The sequence below is a fragment of the Lipophrys pholis genome, assembly GCF_963383615.2.
Source record: "Lipophrys pholis genome assembly, chromosome: 6".
In the NCBI taxonomy this organism is placed as follows: Eukaryota; Metazoa; Chordata; class Actinopteri; order Blenniiformes; family Blenniidae; genus Lipophrys; species Lipophrys pholis.
This window is the reverse complement of record NC_137629.1, coordinates 29,610,745-29,628,702: the sequence shown is the minus strand read 5'-3', so window position 1 is coordinate 29,628,702 and position 17,958 is coordinate 29,610,745. Positions and strand designations below refer to the sequence as shown.

At 42.7% G+C, this 17,958-nt stretch overlaps 1 protein-coding gene across 3 annotated transcripts; it reads left to right on the top strand.

Moving 5' to 3' along the window:
- Positions 1 to 1,115: 1,115 nt before the first annotated feature.
- On the top strand, positions 1,116 to 17,116 carry fhl1a (four and a half LIM domains 1a). 3 transcript variants are annotated; one of them, XM_080465714.1, is made up of 7 exons: positions 1,116 to 1,246; positions 1,656 to 1,720; positions 12,737 to 12,918; positions 13,790 to 13,967; positions 14,658 to 14,827; positions 14,933 to 15,119; positions 16,501 to 17,116. In XM_080465714.1, exons 3-7 carry the CDS (start codon positions 12,763 to 12,765, stop codon positions 16,653 to 16,655), a joined length of 846 nt encoding a protein of 281 aa, XP_080321840.1. In that variant the 5' UTR covers positions 1,116 to 1,246; positions 1,656 to 1,720; positions 12,737 to 12,762; the 3' UTR covers positions 16,656 to 17,116. The 3 variants fall into 3 exon arrangements, with proteins under 3 accessions (XP_080321840.1, XP_080321838.1, XP_080321839.1); XM_080465712.1 differs by lacking the exon at positions 1,116 to 1,246 and having other exon boundaries at positions 1,320 to 1,720; XM_080465713.1 differs by lacking the exons at positions 1,116 to 1,246; positions 1,656 to 1,720 and adding an exon at positions 8,346 to 8,748.
- The last annotated feature ends 842 nt before the right edge of the window (positions 17,117 to 17,958 follow it).

The window sequence follows — 17,958 nt, the reverse complement described above, 5'->3', positions numbered from 1 at the left end:
TTGAGACCGATGGCATTCAAGTCTCCCGGGCCCAATCTGTGTCCGATATCAGGTAACGTTGCTCCTAATATGGACACAAACTGCCTCCAGTCTGCACAAGAATGTCTGTCGAGTGGAGTCACAGCGTCGGGAGGAAATGATAATTTCACAAGAGCATTTAGCTCGAGCAGAGCTCGGTCTCTCTGACAACTAAACATGTTTGTATTCCAGTCCTCCAGGGTTTTTCCACAAACGTCTCAGAAGCTGCAAGCAAGTGTTAAGTTGATCTGCAAAGTCAGAGAAGGGATTGTGGTTCACTGATATTGTTCAATATAGTAGTTTCTAACAGAGTTGCTGAGTCTTTCATGTGAAAATAATCAAGCACTGTAGGAATGTGCGGTTGCATCATGCTTGTTTAAAGTGATGAATGTGTCACCTGAAGCTCAGCAGACTGACCCATTATTACAAACAGGTGTTTTAAACAGAGACACTTTGAAACAATGCAGTGTGAATGTGAGTAACGCCATAGAACAGATCAGATAAATTAAAGATTTTTCTACCAACAAGCAAACACACCCTCTATAAAAGCTTATATCCACGTTATTTCCCCTGAAACAATGAAAGTAACTTTCATTCTATTCTCTCTAAAGTTAAAAAATATAAACTGCAACTTGAAAAGGCATTAACCTAAACCGTGGGACCATAAATAGGTTCTAACGATATTACCTGTTAATGACATACACTCGCAGCCAACATGACGGATGTCTTCAGGGTGTACTTATTTGTTATAAATCATCCATTGATAACTTCCCATTACATTAGCCAGCACAGGGTCTGTGACAGAAGGAACCAGACGGCCCAGACATGCTGCTACCATCAACACCGACCTCCAGTCAAAACAGTTCTACAGTAATAATGCATCTGTATACACTCCTGTGATGGGTTTACCATTAACATTTTATTCACGAGTAAATATACAGATCGGTAATACGTTGTGTAGCAGGGGAGAGTGAAGTTGTACTCCTGATAAATGCCACACACGACTTTCTGAGTCTGAAATCCTCCCCTCCTGTCTTAAGGGCCAACTGTCCACACAAATAGATCACCATCACTCACAGCTTCAGAGCCAGACGCTTATCTCAATCAGTGGGTGTGCTTAGATGTCAAATCTCAAGGTTACTGCGAAACCTGCCATCTGTGTTATGTGCCAGAGCACCTTTTGTGCATTTAATCACGGATCTGTAATTGAAGCGGATTAACTCTGAGGGTAAGGCTTTACTTTGGGCTCAGAATGACTCATCTTGATGTAATTCCCTTTATTCCTTACCAAAGAAGGAGCCGAGTGAGGCCAGCTGGGGGAGATAGAAACGTGTCAACGTGAACATCATCTGTCAAACTTTGGCAAACAGCTGGAACGCTTAATGGGAGAAGTGATTTCATAATGTGAGATTCCTGCAGAGCAGACACCAACTGTGGCTTGTTGCGTCAAAGTGCGCGTCCACGCAGAGAAGAAGAATTAGACGGAAAAAAAGAAGTACATTTTACAAAGAGAGCTTTAAAATTCCTGGTTGAGGTCATTGTTTATGAGAGTTTACAGAGGTTTGGCTCATGTCCTGCATAGTTCTACCCCTCCTAGATGCTCCCTCCTCTCTTTTAAAGCTGCGGTGCTTCCGCAGATTTCACCTCTCAGCCAAACCCCGCAAGACGCACAGAAGGACGCTCATCTGTCCGCTTCCCAGAGGTGAGTCCAAACCGCAGCTGTGTGTTTATTAACACTGGAGACCAGCAGACGGCTCGGGACGCTTTCCTCCATCAGGACACAGAAGAAATACTTTTTTTTCTCTCCTCTTTCTCTTTTAATGATGCTTTATGGGTCATTTAAGCGCAACTCTTGCAAATTGCGCAATTTCTGTCATTTTCTTATGGGATGGACGTACACTGCATAGTTCGGGTCAATTACAAGGACACGGGGAGTTCTTTCCACCAATTACAGTGGAATTTCTTTAGTTGTATCTGATAAGTCCGGTCGTGGTGGTGTAAGTGCGCAACAAGTGATGCGCGCACGTCAGTGCGCAGCGCAACAACTCCAGCCCAAATTGTTTGAACGTTCAGGTATCAGGCAGATTGTGGGAGAGAGAGTTTCTATTTTCAACAGGTTTGAAGTGTGACTACTTCAAAACAAACAAAAACTATTAACAAAAGTCAAGAATTATCATCAGTGGAATAAAAGAGATAAAAACGAATTGAGCTTGAAGTTGTAAATGTTTTGACATTTTTATTATTTTAGCACAGTTTTCACGACAGGTTGTCGCTTTTTATACTTTTGATTTTAAGTGTATTTAAACTTGTGTTGTGATACAAGTTTCCAACATTTTTTTTCTTACCACTTTGGAATCTATCAAAACATCTATAGTCCACCAACAAGCTGTGTGTAGTAGCCCGTTATGTTTCGAATGAGATTTTAACTCACAATTTTGCTCTTGGGAAGTCTTATTCTCATATGTCTCCTTTAGGCTATAAACACTTTTGTGTTTGCAAATCAAAGACAATTTATTCCTTCATGAAGCGGAAGTGCCCAGGTTGGTAGCGTGGTCCTCTCTTAATCGAAAGCGTGTGAAAGTGTCCTTGAGCAAGGCACAGAACTCCAAATGAGCACCTCGCACTCCATCGTTGTGTGTGTGTGAACGTGACACACACACACACACACACACACACACACACACACACACAACGATGGAGTGTGTGTGTGTGAATGCGACAAACAGTGAGAAGCACTTTGGTGGGGCGCACAAGAGGTGGAATAGCGCTATGGAGTTGAAATCCATTTGGCATGTATACAGTCAATCAGACTGGAATGGGATTAGGTGCGTGTGCGTCAAATCCCGGAAGTCACAGCATGTACTAAACTCGCAGTGAAAGAACTCACACGCAAAGTGGGAAAGAAGTGAATCTTGAAAATTGATACGCTGCAACACAAAACTTGTAAAACACGATGCAGTTTAAAATATTAACTGTTCACTTGATTTCAATGAACTTCATTCGATCTTTTTATGAATGAATTGGGTTCGTGTCAAACATTTAGCAAAAATAAGTCCAGCAGAATTTGACAGTTAAGATAAGTGTGTGTGTGTGTGTGTGTGTGTGTGTGTGTGTGTGTGTGTGTGTGTGTGTGTGTGTGTGTGTGTGTGTGTGTGTGTGTGTGGTGGTGGTGGTGGTGGTGGTGGGGGGTGGGGGGGTGGGGGGCATCATGTGTCAACAACCAGCGATCTGCCGTCAGGTTTGTCTCTCTACTTGTTGTCATGGGCTGTGAGATTTGTGTCAATCATTACTATTTATTTTCATGTCAAATTATTACAGCAAGTTTAGAGGGGTGAAAAAATAGTTTAAACAAAAGACATATTTTATTATGATCCTTTCTTTCTTTTTTTTGTATTCTTTCAGCTGACTTGGCCCTTGCTTTGGTCACCAATAGGGTGGACAACCTCTGCACAAACCTGTACGACTGTTCTACTTTTGTCTTGGATTGTTTCCGTCTTGTCATTCACATGTTGCACACTAATGTGCTGCAGAGACGCTCCTGTCTGGTTAATATAACCTGCGCAGCCTAAATGTTCCCATGTGGGACGTAAAGCCCGCCGTCTCCTCCCTGCTTGTTTGGAGGGCCGCCAGAGCAAATGCATGATGTCATTAAAGAGAGCTGCAGATTACGGCTCTTTCTCTGGCAACACTGGGTCTTTTTGTGGCTCCGGTATGACTTCACCGTCCTCCAGAAAACATGAAAACGTTCGACTTCCCACAGCAATTAACTAACTTTCTACCTTAAAAGTTTTCTTTAAATAGAAAGCCGCTTGCAGTAATGAAAAAGAAAGGATGAATGCAGTGGGTAAATCCAACATGGTTGGACATTAGTCTTTCTTATACTGCTCTCCCGTGAAGCTGCGAGTGTGAGGTCTCCATCAGGTCACCAGCAGGAAGTCTGCGGTCACACCGAGGCAGCCTTACACACAGCATCTTTGTTCAAGAGCTGAAATTTGTTTTGTTCGAGCAAATAGAGCAGAGAGGATAGAGCGAGCGAGAGAGAGAGAGAGAGAGAGAGACAGGAGTTGTGCCTGAGTCGAGATGACTGAACTGAGGAAACAGAGGCTTTCAGCCGCCCGGCGCGACTCCTAAATAGGCAATGCTCCTTGTTTGTCTGAGTGGGCAGTACAGGCAATATGCTCTCTGTGGATGTGCTGCTGTCCTCGCCCTTTTCCTCTCTTCGGAGAAAAAGAAAACCACGAAGCTCGACACAGAGAGAGCGAACTGGGAGGGTTTCAGTCCGTTCCACCGTGTCATCTTTTACCTAAAGAAAATTATGGAACGTAATAATGTAATAGGCCTGCGTCAGTCATCATGAAATGAAGGGGTGCCCCGTTAAGAGTCGTTACCAGTGCAATAATGTGCAGTCAGCATTTTACTGCGCTGGCTGGTTGAGGTGGAGCTCATTTAGACTGCTTTATATACTCCTAGAAGACGGCAATTAAAACGATATAGTCAGGTAAATGCAATTATTGTGTTTGATCTACACCCCAGCAGCTGCAGAGTAAGATTTTTCTTTTTTTTTTAATGTCCAACAAAAAGTATGAACTTACTATAAGGACTAAAGGTAACACAACAAGAGCTTCTGCCATTTTTTGCGGATGAAAATAGCGTTCCGTTGTCTGGCCCTTTGGCCGTCACCGTGATTCACAGAGGTTAAGAATAACGTCACGTATAACAGAAATTAACACTTTTTATGATGCTTTTGTCGATTACTCATGTTCTTCTGTTTTTTTTTTTTTCCTTCTTTACTTTTAAAATTTCCATGGTCAAACTTTTAACTGGATTCATTCTCCTCGTAAAACACGTCGGCAGACTTTCTCTGAGTTTGGAGGACTGAGTCATATGAGAGCAATGCGAGCAGGAGAGCGCGCCGCCCTACAGTGAAGGGCTTTATTCTAAAAGTTCCCGAGTACGTGTGTTAGCAACGCCGGTATCCTGAGCCAGGACAGGCTTGTTTCTATGTTGATGGAGTTTCCCTCGTGGCCTTTTGTTCACACATACTTGACCTCGCTGCGTCTGGGTCTTGCGGCTTTGGCTTGACCTTATGTCCGGGGGTTGGAAAACAACTGTGTGTGTGTGTGTGTGTGTGTGTGTATAAATGAGTGGTGTACCTTGTCACTGTTTCTGTGTATGCATGGTGAGTCACTACATCCCCCCCCTGGCAGAGATAGTGAGCGACCGTCTGTCACCGGTCCGTCTGCCCACTAACCAGATTTGGAGGGTGACTGAGACGCAGGGATGCGCCGGGAGAGAGGTCGGGGTGATAAACGAGCTCTCAGACACGACTTCAGTTGCTGTTGGTAACAGCAGAACGAGGGCGGCTGTTGTTTCCAGTCATGTCGAGGGATTTGCTCTCATTTGTTCAGGAAGTAACCACGGGCCAGATTTCCTGTTTCTCGCTGCTGCCAAGCCTCAAACCCACTACTTTACAGAGGCGATAGGTGATGGGCTCGCATCCAAGTGGCAAACGCAATACCAAAAATTACTGATATAAAGCACAATGTCTCATGACAGCGTGACTTCCAAAAGAATTCATCACAGTCGGGAGTGCAAATGCTTCCTGTTTTTAGCCGTGAGTGAGGAACTTTTAGGACTCCTTGTTCTTTTTCCTTTTAAAACGCGATCCAGCACTGAGACAGGCGACAAGGGGAATTAAGTTGTTTGACATGTTTGGACGTTATATGGTGGCGTTGTGGTGATGCTCTCACCTCACAGTGAGAAAATACCCAGTACAAGTCCAGACTGGGCCTTGCCTGGCAGTTTGCATGTTCTTCCTGTGGATGGGTGGGTGGATGGATGGATGGATGGATGGATGGATGGATGGATGGATGGATGGATGGATATTCTGTAATCAAGTAAATCTTGCCCAATCATATGTGACTATTTTAGATTTGTCTCGTTTTGATTGTTATGTCCGACCAAAAGTATGAAAAGTGTGAAAAAAGAACAAAAAAAAACCTCACAGCCACATCATGAGTTGTGTGTTTAACCAGGATTGTCTCATGTGGAAGGATATATTTATGGTTTTGTTTGTTGTTCCAGATGAGCGGGAGTTATGTTCTGTGAAAAGTGGGGCTTTGCAGACGGCAGGTGTGTGTGTGTGTGGGGGGGGGGGGGGGCTCGGCATTCCCGCTTTATTGTCTTTCAGGACAGCGGTCCCCGGGTAGAGTCAACATGATCAGTGCAGATGAGCCTGTTAACATGCTGCACACAGCGAGGAACCAGATGTACTCCGTGCCGGCGCTGTCACAGAAGTCAAAGCGGCGAGATAAACAGTAAACAAACACGACGCGCCTCTTGAGAGGCTGGGGAGTCATATTTTATTCAAATGACCTGTTAAGTTTGGACTCATCGGCCAGCAAACATGACAAATCTTGTGCGAGATGTGATTTGATTTAAGTGTTAATAAGCTGTGATTTGTGTGATTTGTTCCATCAGCGAATGCTCGGTGGTGTATTAATAAACTTTACTGCATGACGAATTGTACTTTGAAAAACAGGACTGTATTTTTCTATTGGTAAAATAGACGTGTGCGGATCGACGAGAGAAGTAAAAGATAAAAATCATATTTTTTATGATCAACTTTTGTCTTAAAATGTCAATATTTGTCTTCAACGTAATAAATATGAACTTTTGTTGAACAAAGTCAAGTGGCAACATCATTTTTGGGAAGAGAATCGGAGATATCAGAGCGATTACTCGCCACTTCAAAATGTGCTTCTGTTCTAATATCTGTGACGGCGGAACCTGCTGTTATATTCTGTTATGAATTGAAAACCATCAAATTGATCTTTGTCAAACTAATATTCATCACATATTTCCCTAATTATACTTCAAATTTTTGCAGAATAGACATATCATCATTAAAACTGATTGTTTTAGTGGCAACATAACACAATTTTTCCAATTCATCAGCTGTTATTTAATAAAACAAATTGAGACATGATCCACAACTATATTTGTATTTCACCGAAAAAACCCAATCATGCAAATACTGAATAACGGAGAGGCATATCACAGTGAGTTGTGAGATTAAAGAAGAGATACAGTCTAATTTTAGATTCATGAATCCAGAAAAGTATAAGTTGAAGTCATGTAAGTAGAGCTCAGAGAGGATTTTCTGATCTAATATGGCGCTGATCCTCTGCTCGGGAGGTTTTTGTAGGCTGGGAGTCGTGATGGCGCCTCCCTCTACATTAATTAGCATTTGTGGGTTTGGAATAATTGGCTGACAGATTATAAAAGGGGACATAATGTAATCTAATGCACTGTGGTAATGGACCAAATCAAATCTGTAATTACAACCAGATGCCCTTTAAACAACTGAGTGCATGCACGCCTGCACGCAAAATCGCTTACTTGATTTGTTAGTGGGTCTAATATATAAAGAAGGTTATCTAACGGGAGGAGTGTTTCCTGTTGGAATGTGAAGGGATATGCTCCCTAACTGAGATCAATGGGTTAATCACCAGTCTTTATTTCCTGCCGAGTCTGTGACTCGCCTCTCACTTTCATTATCTTCCTTTATTTCTATATTTGAGCTTGTTTGTGTATTCTGCCGGGTCAGACTTTCAAACTCAAAGCCCTCTGTGACGCTGCTGCACAAACTATAATGAAGATAATCGTCTTAGCCATAGAAATTCTTATCAAAGGCGTTCAACAATACTAAATCAGCTGCAGCAGGGCCTGACACTTCCTGAATCTCTGTAGCTTCTTTCAGCTCATCGTGTTTGATAAACATGATGAAAACATGCGGTGGATGAGTTAAGTAGTTAACACTGTGAATGTGGAGTCAGGAGTTAAACTCGGGATGCACTAACAAAGCCAGTGCTCACAATTCATTAAAAAGGACCTGCATTAATCAGGCGACTCATTTCTGCAGCTCTACCTGAAGGATCTTCATCACATGGATGGTATCTGCTATAATCAGTGTCAAAGGTCACAAGGTTTCCAAAACAGGGTTTTGCTTTTCCCATCACGATTTCTTTTCCTGCGGATTTCTAAGAAACATTACGTCCATTTTTACCCGCTCTGCTCCGAGTCAGTTGTTATCAGGATATAACACTCGTTAAGCTGGAAACTCTTACGTAGAGTTGCTGACACACAATGCCTGTGAGGATATAAGCGGGGGTCCTTATAAAACGCTCCGCCACACTTTGCTTTACATCTTTCCTCGGCTCACAATATCGACTCTCTCCCTCTCTGGGTCATCGTTTTGACTTTGTGACATGAGGCGATGCGACATGCCATCTGTACAGTGAAACCAAACATTGTTGTGGGGGTCTGTAGGAGTGTCTGTTGTCCCCCCCGGTGGCCATCACTAAAACCTCCAGACTGTCTTTTCTTTTCTTTCTGATGTTACAGCAGTGGAATCCAATCTGCCCCACCCAATCTATCCGCCCCGCATCAAACTCCCCTCATCCGGCCCCATTCTCTAATCCATACCCTAAAAAGGACTGGAGGGGGTGAAGGTTGGATTTGAATGGGGTGGGGGTCGGGGACGTGTGTGTATGTGTGTGTTTGTGGAGGGGGGGGGGTCACAGCAGGGTATATACAGCCCTCCATTTCTGAACCAGGTGCATGGTCTCTGGGTCTGACCCCTTTGCGGATGCTACTGTCCTCCTGTTGTTTTCTGCGTCGTCTTTCCTGCCCGACTCGAAGCCAACATGACTTTCTACAAGCACTCAGGTAAAAATCTGACCGGACAGGAACCGTTAACACGCGTTTCAGTGTGCTGAGTTTTGTTATCAGGCAAAAAAAAAAACTAAATATCATTAACCTGTGGAGGACCGGAGTCATTTGTCAGAGCTGGAAAATACGTTCATACGTCCTGATAATCTGGCATATTTCAGCTCTTTAGTCAATTAAATCATTTTGATTCCATTATAAAACTTAAAGAACAAGTTAATCATCACTAGTCAAGTAAACTTTCCCAATTTTATAATACTGCTATTTCACATCTAATATCTTTTGTAGGCAGATGGAGATACTTCAATACTTCTATCTCAATACTGTCTGACTGCTTCAGATTTGTCCTTTTTTACTAAAGGAAAGCTTTTTTTCCTCCATTTTAATGTTTATTTTCATCAGATAATAACCTCTATTGTTGCATTTCCAAGGAGATTTTGGTCATTTTGTCTGACTAACGCCTCATTAACAATATAACCTTTACAAACCCAGAGAGTTTTGTCAAGGCTTCTCTTTAAAAAGTCGATGTTGCTGTAAATCTTAAATCTTTCTCTTTTCTGTTTGGGAATAACTGCCATGGTCAATTGCGCTGCTTTATGTACGTATGCTTTAAGAACGACAATTACTTATATTGTTGTTTTAGGAAAGTTGCTTGAATTGTGTTGAATTTCAGATACACTTTTCTGTTCGTTTCGCCGACTGTCATCGTCATACGCGGCAAAGAAATAGGAAAGCAGTTTAATTTCACCAGCTCTAAAATCTTTCAGTAGTTTTGATTATTTCCCTCCATCTGCAACGTCGATCGGTATCTGTGAATGTCGCTCTGAGACAACTTCACTAAAACCAAAAGATAAACATCATGATATTTTAAAGTATTAGTTTGAAAATAAACATTTAAACACAAGGAGCATAAAATCTTAGTGAATCTTCTTTCAAATTATGTGAGGCACAAAGAAATCCCAGATTAACCCATTGCAGAACAGTTTTCCACATCATGAAATGACCATCCTGTGCCAAGACTCTGAGGTTCAATATATAAACGTCCTTCACGTTGTATTCTTCCAGATCAGCTTGTTCCAGGTTCCGCACTGTATAAATAGTATGACGGCATTAAAGCGGAGATTCAGATCTTTCCTTGGTGTCACTGTCTTTGGAGGCAGAGAGCAGGAAGTTTTAGGAACGTCGCTGTTGTTTTGGCTGCGACGGCTTTGAGCCGCTCTTTACAGCCGCTGACTCACTTCTTGATCTGGTGACCTTTATCAGTGGACATCCCCCCCCCCCCCCCCCCCCCCCACCCACCCACCCACCCTCCTCCTCTCCACAGTGGCATCCTCCCGAGTGTTGGTGCATACCACGCCTGTTTGACACCGGGCAGCTGTCACTCTGGCTGCAACAAAAGATTAAGGCGCTGGCTGGTGCCACAATAGCTTCATACTCCCAGGAGTCATCACTCCACATCCAACTACATTTGTTCCCTTCTGGAAGGTCAATGCACTTTAAATAGAGAGTCTGAAATAGACCTCGAGGCCGACCGGGGTCACGAAAAAGTCCCGTGTGTGTGATTTTGGAGCATTGATCATTGATCTTTGCCAGCATGTGTTCATATGATCCGATCTCTAACATTAGTTCCATCCATTTAAAAAATTATTTTTTTTTAAAATATCTTTTCCACAATCTGAGGATGACCCGGGCAGCCGTAACTAGTCCAACCTTTACCACTGCCAGGTAATATTTATATATATTGGGTACTTCTGTTCGCTCTCCCAGTAGGCATAATCCTAGCAAATACAGGTATTGTTGAGCATACCCACCTCCTGATGTATTCTACTGCCGTTGTCCCAAAATGGATTAAACCAACTTGCATTCCTGAATCGCAAGCGCAAATGTTCCTGTTTCTGTCTGGCACTTCCAGCAGAGGTCACTCGCCATCAAACCCATTCATTCTGTGAAACTGAGAGGGTGTCAGATAAAACCTATGTATTAACCTGCACTGAGTGAATTTGCATCAAGCCTCTTTCATATATTCCCTAGTATTTCATTATATTTTTAGCCAGAGTTTATCACTCAGATCACACCCCGGGATCCTCAGATTGCGGCCGTGAGTTTTAATTTGTCTCCCACTGTATTAACGCTGAGGTCCTTTATTTCTCATCAGGCTCAAAAAACAGCTGCGTCCCAGCACTTGACAGTGACATGAGAAACATCGACATTAACTTTTTAACCATATATTGTTTATATATTTTTATCCCACCGCTACGACAGGCCAACCCAATCAGCTGTAGACTCTCCCAAAAGTACACATGTTGGATTCTTTAGTGATATTTCCTGCCAGACACGATTACAAAGTTAAATTCAGTAGCTTCAGAAGAAGAGGAGCTGATTTTCATCATACAAAACATGAAAATCAAGTCAAATATTACATTTCCGATATTATGTACTAAGTTCTCAACTGTTTTTGAGAATATTACATCTTTCCAATCGGATTCCAACCATGACGCACGCCGCAGTTTGAGATTTGCGTCGATCTTTGTTATTACAAACTCTCAGAATCAGTGACGACCAGTAAAATCCATTGTTTTATATTGTTTCTCTCTGACATTGTTCACCTTATGTTCTATCCATTATCTTACTACCTAAACCTTTTAACACTGTTTCTACATCTTTCTTGTTATTATATCTTTTTTTCTATTGATTGCTTCATCAGGTTTTATCTCAGTCTTATTCCTGAGTTTTTATGGCTGGCTCAGTTGTCACATTGAGGGACTTTGTTATTGGCTTGCGCTTTGTGACTCACTGTAAACTTAATTTACAGACCAGTGCTTGAAAAAAAAATGACCCAACCTAACCTATCCTAACACCACTGGCTGAATGTTGCTGCCATGAGAGGTGGGGGTGAGTTTAGGCCGAGCATGCCAGCTCTCAATCCTCAGTTATGTCTTCATCCCTGTAGCACAGCTGCAGCTCGCTCCCAACACGGTCCCATTTATCCATCCAGTCACACCGAGGGGCTCATACCACTCATCTCTTCCACGTGGCTGTTTACCAAGTCTCACTCCAATAGCCAGAGTCTCCTTTCATAAATATTTCCTTGTTCCTATGGTTACTAGGACAATTGCCATTCTTACCATTGTTCCCTCCGTCGCCCCTGTCCCACCGGCCGGATTAAAATCAAATCTGCCGCAATAAATAAATCAATTCTGCTAAAGTTCAGCGTGTGCTCAGCTGCCCCCGGTGGCATCCATGCGTCTGGGAGAGGAGCTTTGAAGTGATGAAGATGAAGCTCGGTGCGTCCAGGAAACTGGCCCCGCTGAATGTTGATGAATGGAAAAGCAAATCCGTTTTCACAGTTTACACTACGACTTCAAATAAAACGACTACAGCAAAGAGAAAATGCAGACAAAACAAGGAGCGGGCGGTTGTGTGGGCCAGGCTCAGGGGGGGGGGGAAGATTAAGGTGTGGGGGGGGGGGGGGGGGGGGTAAAGGGAGTGAGTCAAGCGGTCTAAAAATATGACCTAAGCTTTCCTGGGATAGCCTGATAAAAAAAAAGTATGCGGGACAACAAGCAGACATCTGCGAGCTGCTCTTTTCCGTCACTCTCACTTCCCTCATCCCTTTGGTATGCCACGACCGAGAGCAGTATCTCTGTTTGTTATTGGCATGAGAGGAAAAAGACGAAACTCTCTCAAATTGTGTATATATTTAAAGTCGTAGAGGAACTCTTGAACATTATTATTTCTGAGGATTTATTGCCTCTTATAAAACACCCAATTTCATTCCCATCTTTGTTCCTCACCTTTTACCTCTGAGGCACAGAATATAGTGTTTAAAGTTTTATCAGTAAAATGTATCTGTTATATTGCTGAACGGGACCGAAAGAATCTGAGCAGCGTTGGAAAAGGCAACACTGCCCCCATGTGGTGTTTAGAGGAAACACCATGACAGAAAAGAAACAAAACGTGTGCCTCCATCCCACTTGTGTGATCACAGGTCCCAAGAGTTATCTGACCTCCACCATGACCGACCGCTTCGACTGCTACTACTGCCGTGACAACCTGCACGGCAAGAAGTACGTGAAGAAGGATGAGAAGCACGTCTGCACCAAGTGCTTCGATAAACTCTGTGCCAACAGCTGCGCTGAGTGCAAACGCCCCATCGGCGCCGACTCCAAGGTGAACACAAAGAGTGTGTGTGTGTGTGTGTGTGTGTGTGTGTGTGTGTGTGTGTGTGTGTGTGTGTGTGTGTGTGTGAGAGAGAGAGAGGGTGATAAATTTATTGTTTAAGTTATTATGTGAATTTCCGTTGGAAACAAAAAAAAATTAAGAAGGTTTGACTTTGTAGGTTTCATAAAAAAGCTTCAATATGCAAATCCAAAACCCTCAGCTCCACAAACTGAGTCAAAAATGCAGGATTCCAGTTGATGGACACTGTGAAGTCGAAGTTTCAATCAAAATGTTGATTCAGTTCTAACAGGGATTTTTTTAACCTTTTTATTTTTACCCTCTAATGTTTTTAATTAAATTAATCATTTAATTTGGACATAAGGTCCATTGGTCCCAGTGACGTTTCTAAACAAACAACTAAACCTTTGTTTCTGTGGTTTCCCACAAATTAATTACGAGTCCAATATAAACAATAAAGCAAAGAAAATCAACGTCAGATACTTCTACTGTCGGGGCCAAACCACAGACATATTTACGCCGCTATAGATCACAAAAGCATTAATGTTTGCTCTGTTCTCACAGGACCATGAATAGAATCCAGCTATAGTTACTTTTATTATCTACATCGTTGTTTTTATGTGCTGAGATGAGAAAGGCTGAGCCGCCATGAATCATAGGACTGTCATGCAACAGTGAGGAGATCCTGACATACGGCGGAGTAAGTAATGTTCTCCGGTTCAGTCTGTCCGTCATCCGGCACCGAGCTCCAAAATGCTCCCGGCACTCGGCCACAGACGGTTAAACGTGTGAGAAGACGTGTCACCACCGCCACTGAGGATCAAATCCTTCATGGGACACTTGGTCTCTTCCTCTTCTTCAGGAGCTGCACCATAAGAACCGCTACTGGCACGAGGACTGTTTCCGCTGCGCCAAGTGCTACAAGCCGCTGGCCAGTGAGCCGTTCAGCGCTCGGGATGATGGCAAGATAATGTGCGGCAAGTGCGGCTCCCGGGAGGACGGAAACCGCTGCCAGGGCTGCTACAAGGTGGTGATGCCAGGTGGGGTTCATGTTTTACCTTCGAGACCCTGATGCCCTGAATTCGATAAGACATCATAAAGCTCCATAAGGTTATTCTTTTGGAGTCTTTCAATCTTAAGAGATCATGTGGCGCCGCATTATGCGTTAATGGTGCAATGTGTAATAAATGTTCAACTCATTATGTAATAATGCTGCATTTTGTAATAACTTGTTCAATGCAGCTTAAATGATTAAATGCACTCAGTGGCACTCACAATCTGGTTTTATTTCTTCAAGAAAAATAAATGAATTGGCTGGTTGGGAAATACTGTTTGGCTTGTAACTTTAAAAAATCCACAACGGCAGCGGACCTAAAAAGTAAAACCTGATCTAGAACCCGACATTCTACCATTTCTACAGTGGCAAAGAGTGACATGTAAGTCTTGTCCAACTGAATTTCAATTTTTTTCTCATTATTAAACATTATATTTACAACAATGTATGGATAAAGGCCAACATTTACTCCATAATGCACCAAATTATTACATTTTCTTGGAAAAAAAGAACATGGAACACCCACATTTTCTAATAACTGTTGCAATATGTAACAAGTTATTACAAAATGCAGTGTTATTACATATTGAGTTGAAAATGTATTACATTGTTATATGTTGCACCATTATTCCATAGTGCAGCGCTACAGATCATTTGGTCTCGGCGTGTGTTGCAGGATCCCAGAACGTGGAGTACAAGAACAAGGTGTGGCACGAGGAGTGCTTCACCTGCTTCGATTGCAAGCAGCCGATCCGCACGCAGAGCTTCATGTCCAAGGGCGACGACATCTACTGCACCGCCTGCCACGACAAGAAGTTCGCCAAGAAGTGCTTCCACTGCAAGCAGGTACAGGCCGTTCGCTCCACCTGGGGATGGGGGGGGGTTTGGGGTGGGGGGGTGCTCTGGCCTCGCTCTGTGTAATCACAAAGCGTCCCGTCTGCCCTCCCCAAGGCCATCACCTCTGGAGGGATCAGCTACCAGGACAACCCCTGGCACTCCGAGTGCTTCGTGTGCAAAACCTGCCGCAAGTCTCTGGCAGGGGCTCGCTTCACTTCTCATGAGAACGACGTTTACTGCGTCGACTGCTACAAGACCGACGTGGCCAAGAAGTGCCACGGCTGCAAGAACCCCATCACAGGTCAGGCCGGCGCTTTTGTTTTTTGGTTCTTTAATCGAAGCGAGACTGCGTGACATGCTGGGATCACAGGAAAACACTATTTTATGCACTTTGACGGATGAATCGATGTACCATGTTGCAACGAGGTGAGAAAAAAAAAACAAGAGGTATAAACACTTTCAGATATAAAGAGGCACTTTTAGAGCCTGAAGGCAGCAAGAAGTGGAAAAAAAAAAATCTAATTGAAAGGAAATGCACATTAGTACAGTATTGCAAACCCATTTATGAGAAGTGTTGTGGATTTAACAGAGTCGACAGTTGCTCATTAAGTAGTTTCACTATTTTCGGGGAGAGAAGTGAACCGTTTAGTCGGACTTTTTAAGAAACTGCCATCTGGATTGAAGAGAGAAACTAAATGTGGAGTTCCCTGCAGATTATATATAGCCACCGAAACCAAAGATCTCGGGGTGGTTGATGGGTTTTCGAGCTGCCTTCTAGTCTCCATGAAGAATGTTAAAAGTTTCTCAACTCATGATTAAACTCAACCTCGGTAAAATTAATTTCCAGACCATTTGTTTGTCGGGTTCAAGTCCTAAAACCATAATATTACGTCTCAAAACATCAGAATAATATTCCCGTGTTTAGAGAAGCACAGTCGATATTAATCTTCTTTTTACCTTTCTGTTCCTAAAGTCAGGATTGAACTGGGAAAATAAAGGCGTTCAGGTTTGAGGCTCAATCTGCTTGGAAAGAACGACAAATAATCCTGAAACTCAAAAAACTCCTTTCACTGGACTCTTTTCAAAAAGTTGCATCAATCTGCAGCTGTGTTGAACAATAGATTCATTTGAATTTGTTTTGTTTTGTAAATTTGCAATTTTTTTTAATGTATTGATATTTTCCTTATGTTTTATCTGAAACCTTAATGTACGGCTGCCTGTCTGGGCCCGGACACTCTTGAAAAAGAAGTTTTGACCTTTATTTTAAAAACCTTGTTGAGATTAAAAATACAATTTTTTTTTTAATAGAATCAGATGTTTATTTCAATCAGGCACAATTATCCTAATGTCATTTTAAATGGTTTAAAACTTGTGTTTTCATGCGAGTATAGAACTAGAAAAAAAAAAAAAAACTTTTTACTGATATTAAAATGTGTTGAGATGTTTCCCACGTTTGTAATCCCGACAAAAGAAAATTTAAACTTTATACTCGGGAGAGAATTAGGGGCCTAAAGCTTCCATTCATGAATATCAAGTCGAGTTTAATTTGATCATTTCTTCTAAAAATTGCACTTAAGAATTTAGGGGAAAAAAACCAATTCAGACCATGTCTAAGTGTCGGGTAGTTCGATATTTAATTTCTTGCGTGTCAATAACAAACGTGGTCTTCTCCTTGTGTGCAGGATTCGGCCACGGCACCAACGTGGTGAACTACGAAGGCTACGCCTGGCACGAGTACTGCTTCAACTGCAAGAAGTGCTCCCTGACGCTGGCCAACAAGCGCTTCGTGATCAACGGAGATCATGTCTACTGCCCCGACTGCGCCAAGAAGCTGTGAGACCACGCCGTCACGCGAGAGTCGCACCACGACTGACCTGCAAGAGACGAAACAATTCCTCCCTCCTCCCCCGAGGAGTTTTGGTATTGAAAAAGTTCAAATTTTGAAAAATCGGTCGGTTCAGGTGAGACTTTGTTTCATCTAAATATGTACAAGCGCTCATTCTCTTCATTTTCTTCCGTCGGATTGCGATGTGCACCATAAACCTAATCTAACCTAATCTAATCTAATCCAGGATTCTGGATTTGCTTTACTGGAATCTTTTTTCGAGAAGAAAACGCCTGCCGCTGCTCACACATACCAGCTTTCATCAATAATCTGTTAGATCTCCGAATGTTTGACCGGATTAGGAGGATTTCTGAAACGCTTGATGATTGAAATATATACTTGCTCGTGTATTCTGAATTTTGAGTGGATTTCAATGAAAATCAAGAATAAAAGGAAGCGATGAGGAAAATCAATGAAGGCGACTTGATGTTTTTTTTTTCTTTCTTTCTCAAGACTTTATTGTTTTAAACAGTCCATATCATCTCAGAAACACTTTAGATATATATATACAGTACAAATTTTTTTATTTGTGAACAGGGCGGGGGTTAGTAAATCTTCCAGAGAAATATTCATATTCACAGAGTTGCCCCGGTTGAGCGGGCTGATTGTCGAGGCCGAGGTAAGTACGAGCGTTCTTAGCCGACTGATGCAACAAACGTACTAAATTCTCAATCTAAGGCACCGTTCTAGTCTATTGTTATAGACGACACAGCAGGACCTGGGATACACATATTATCAGTTCAAGCAGCAACTACAACAAACCCCCCCCCCCACCCCACCCCCCCACAACCCCCCCAAACACACTCGCTACCTCCGAGTGGAACGAGGAGTCACAAAGCTTTGGGGGAACGTTTTGGGTTTGGAATGAATCTCCTACAGGATCCGAACGGCAAAGGATGTAAATATCACTCTGAACTCTGCCACCGGTCGGTACAGTAAAGCTTCTCCTCGGCAACCGTTCCTCAAACATTCGCAATTAGTTTGTGACCGTGCAAAGAGTGTCACGTTCCCTACATGAATAATGTATGAACGCTAAAAAGCCAGCAGCTCGGCGGGACACGGTGAATAATGCAGGGCGGTTGGCGGAGTCGGTTACATTCTTCGGGCTTATTAATCAAAGCGAGGATCCTAACAGCCCAGAGTCTTTATGTACAGAGATTTTCGTTAGCCAGCCAGAGAAACAAGGCAAAAACAAAAAAAACAAAACAGAAAACAAAAACAAGGTCCCCAAAAACCTTGTGCTTTGAAGATTCAA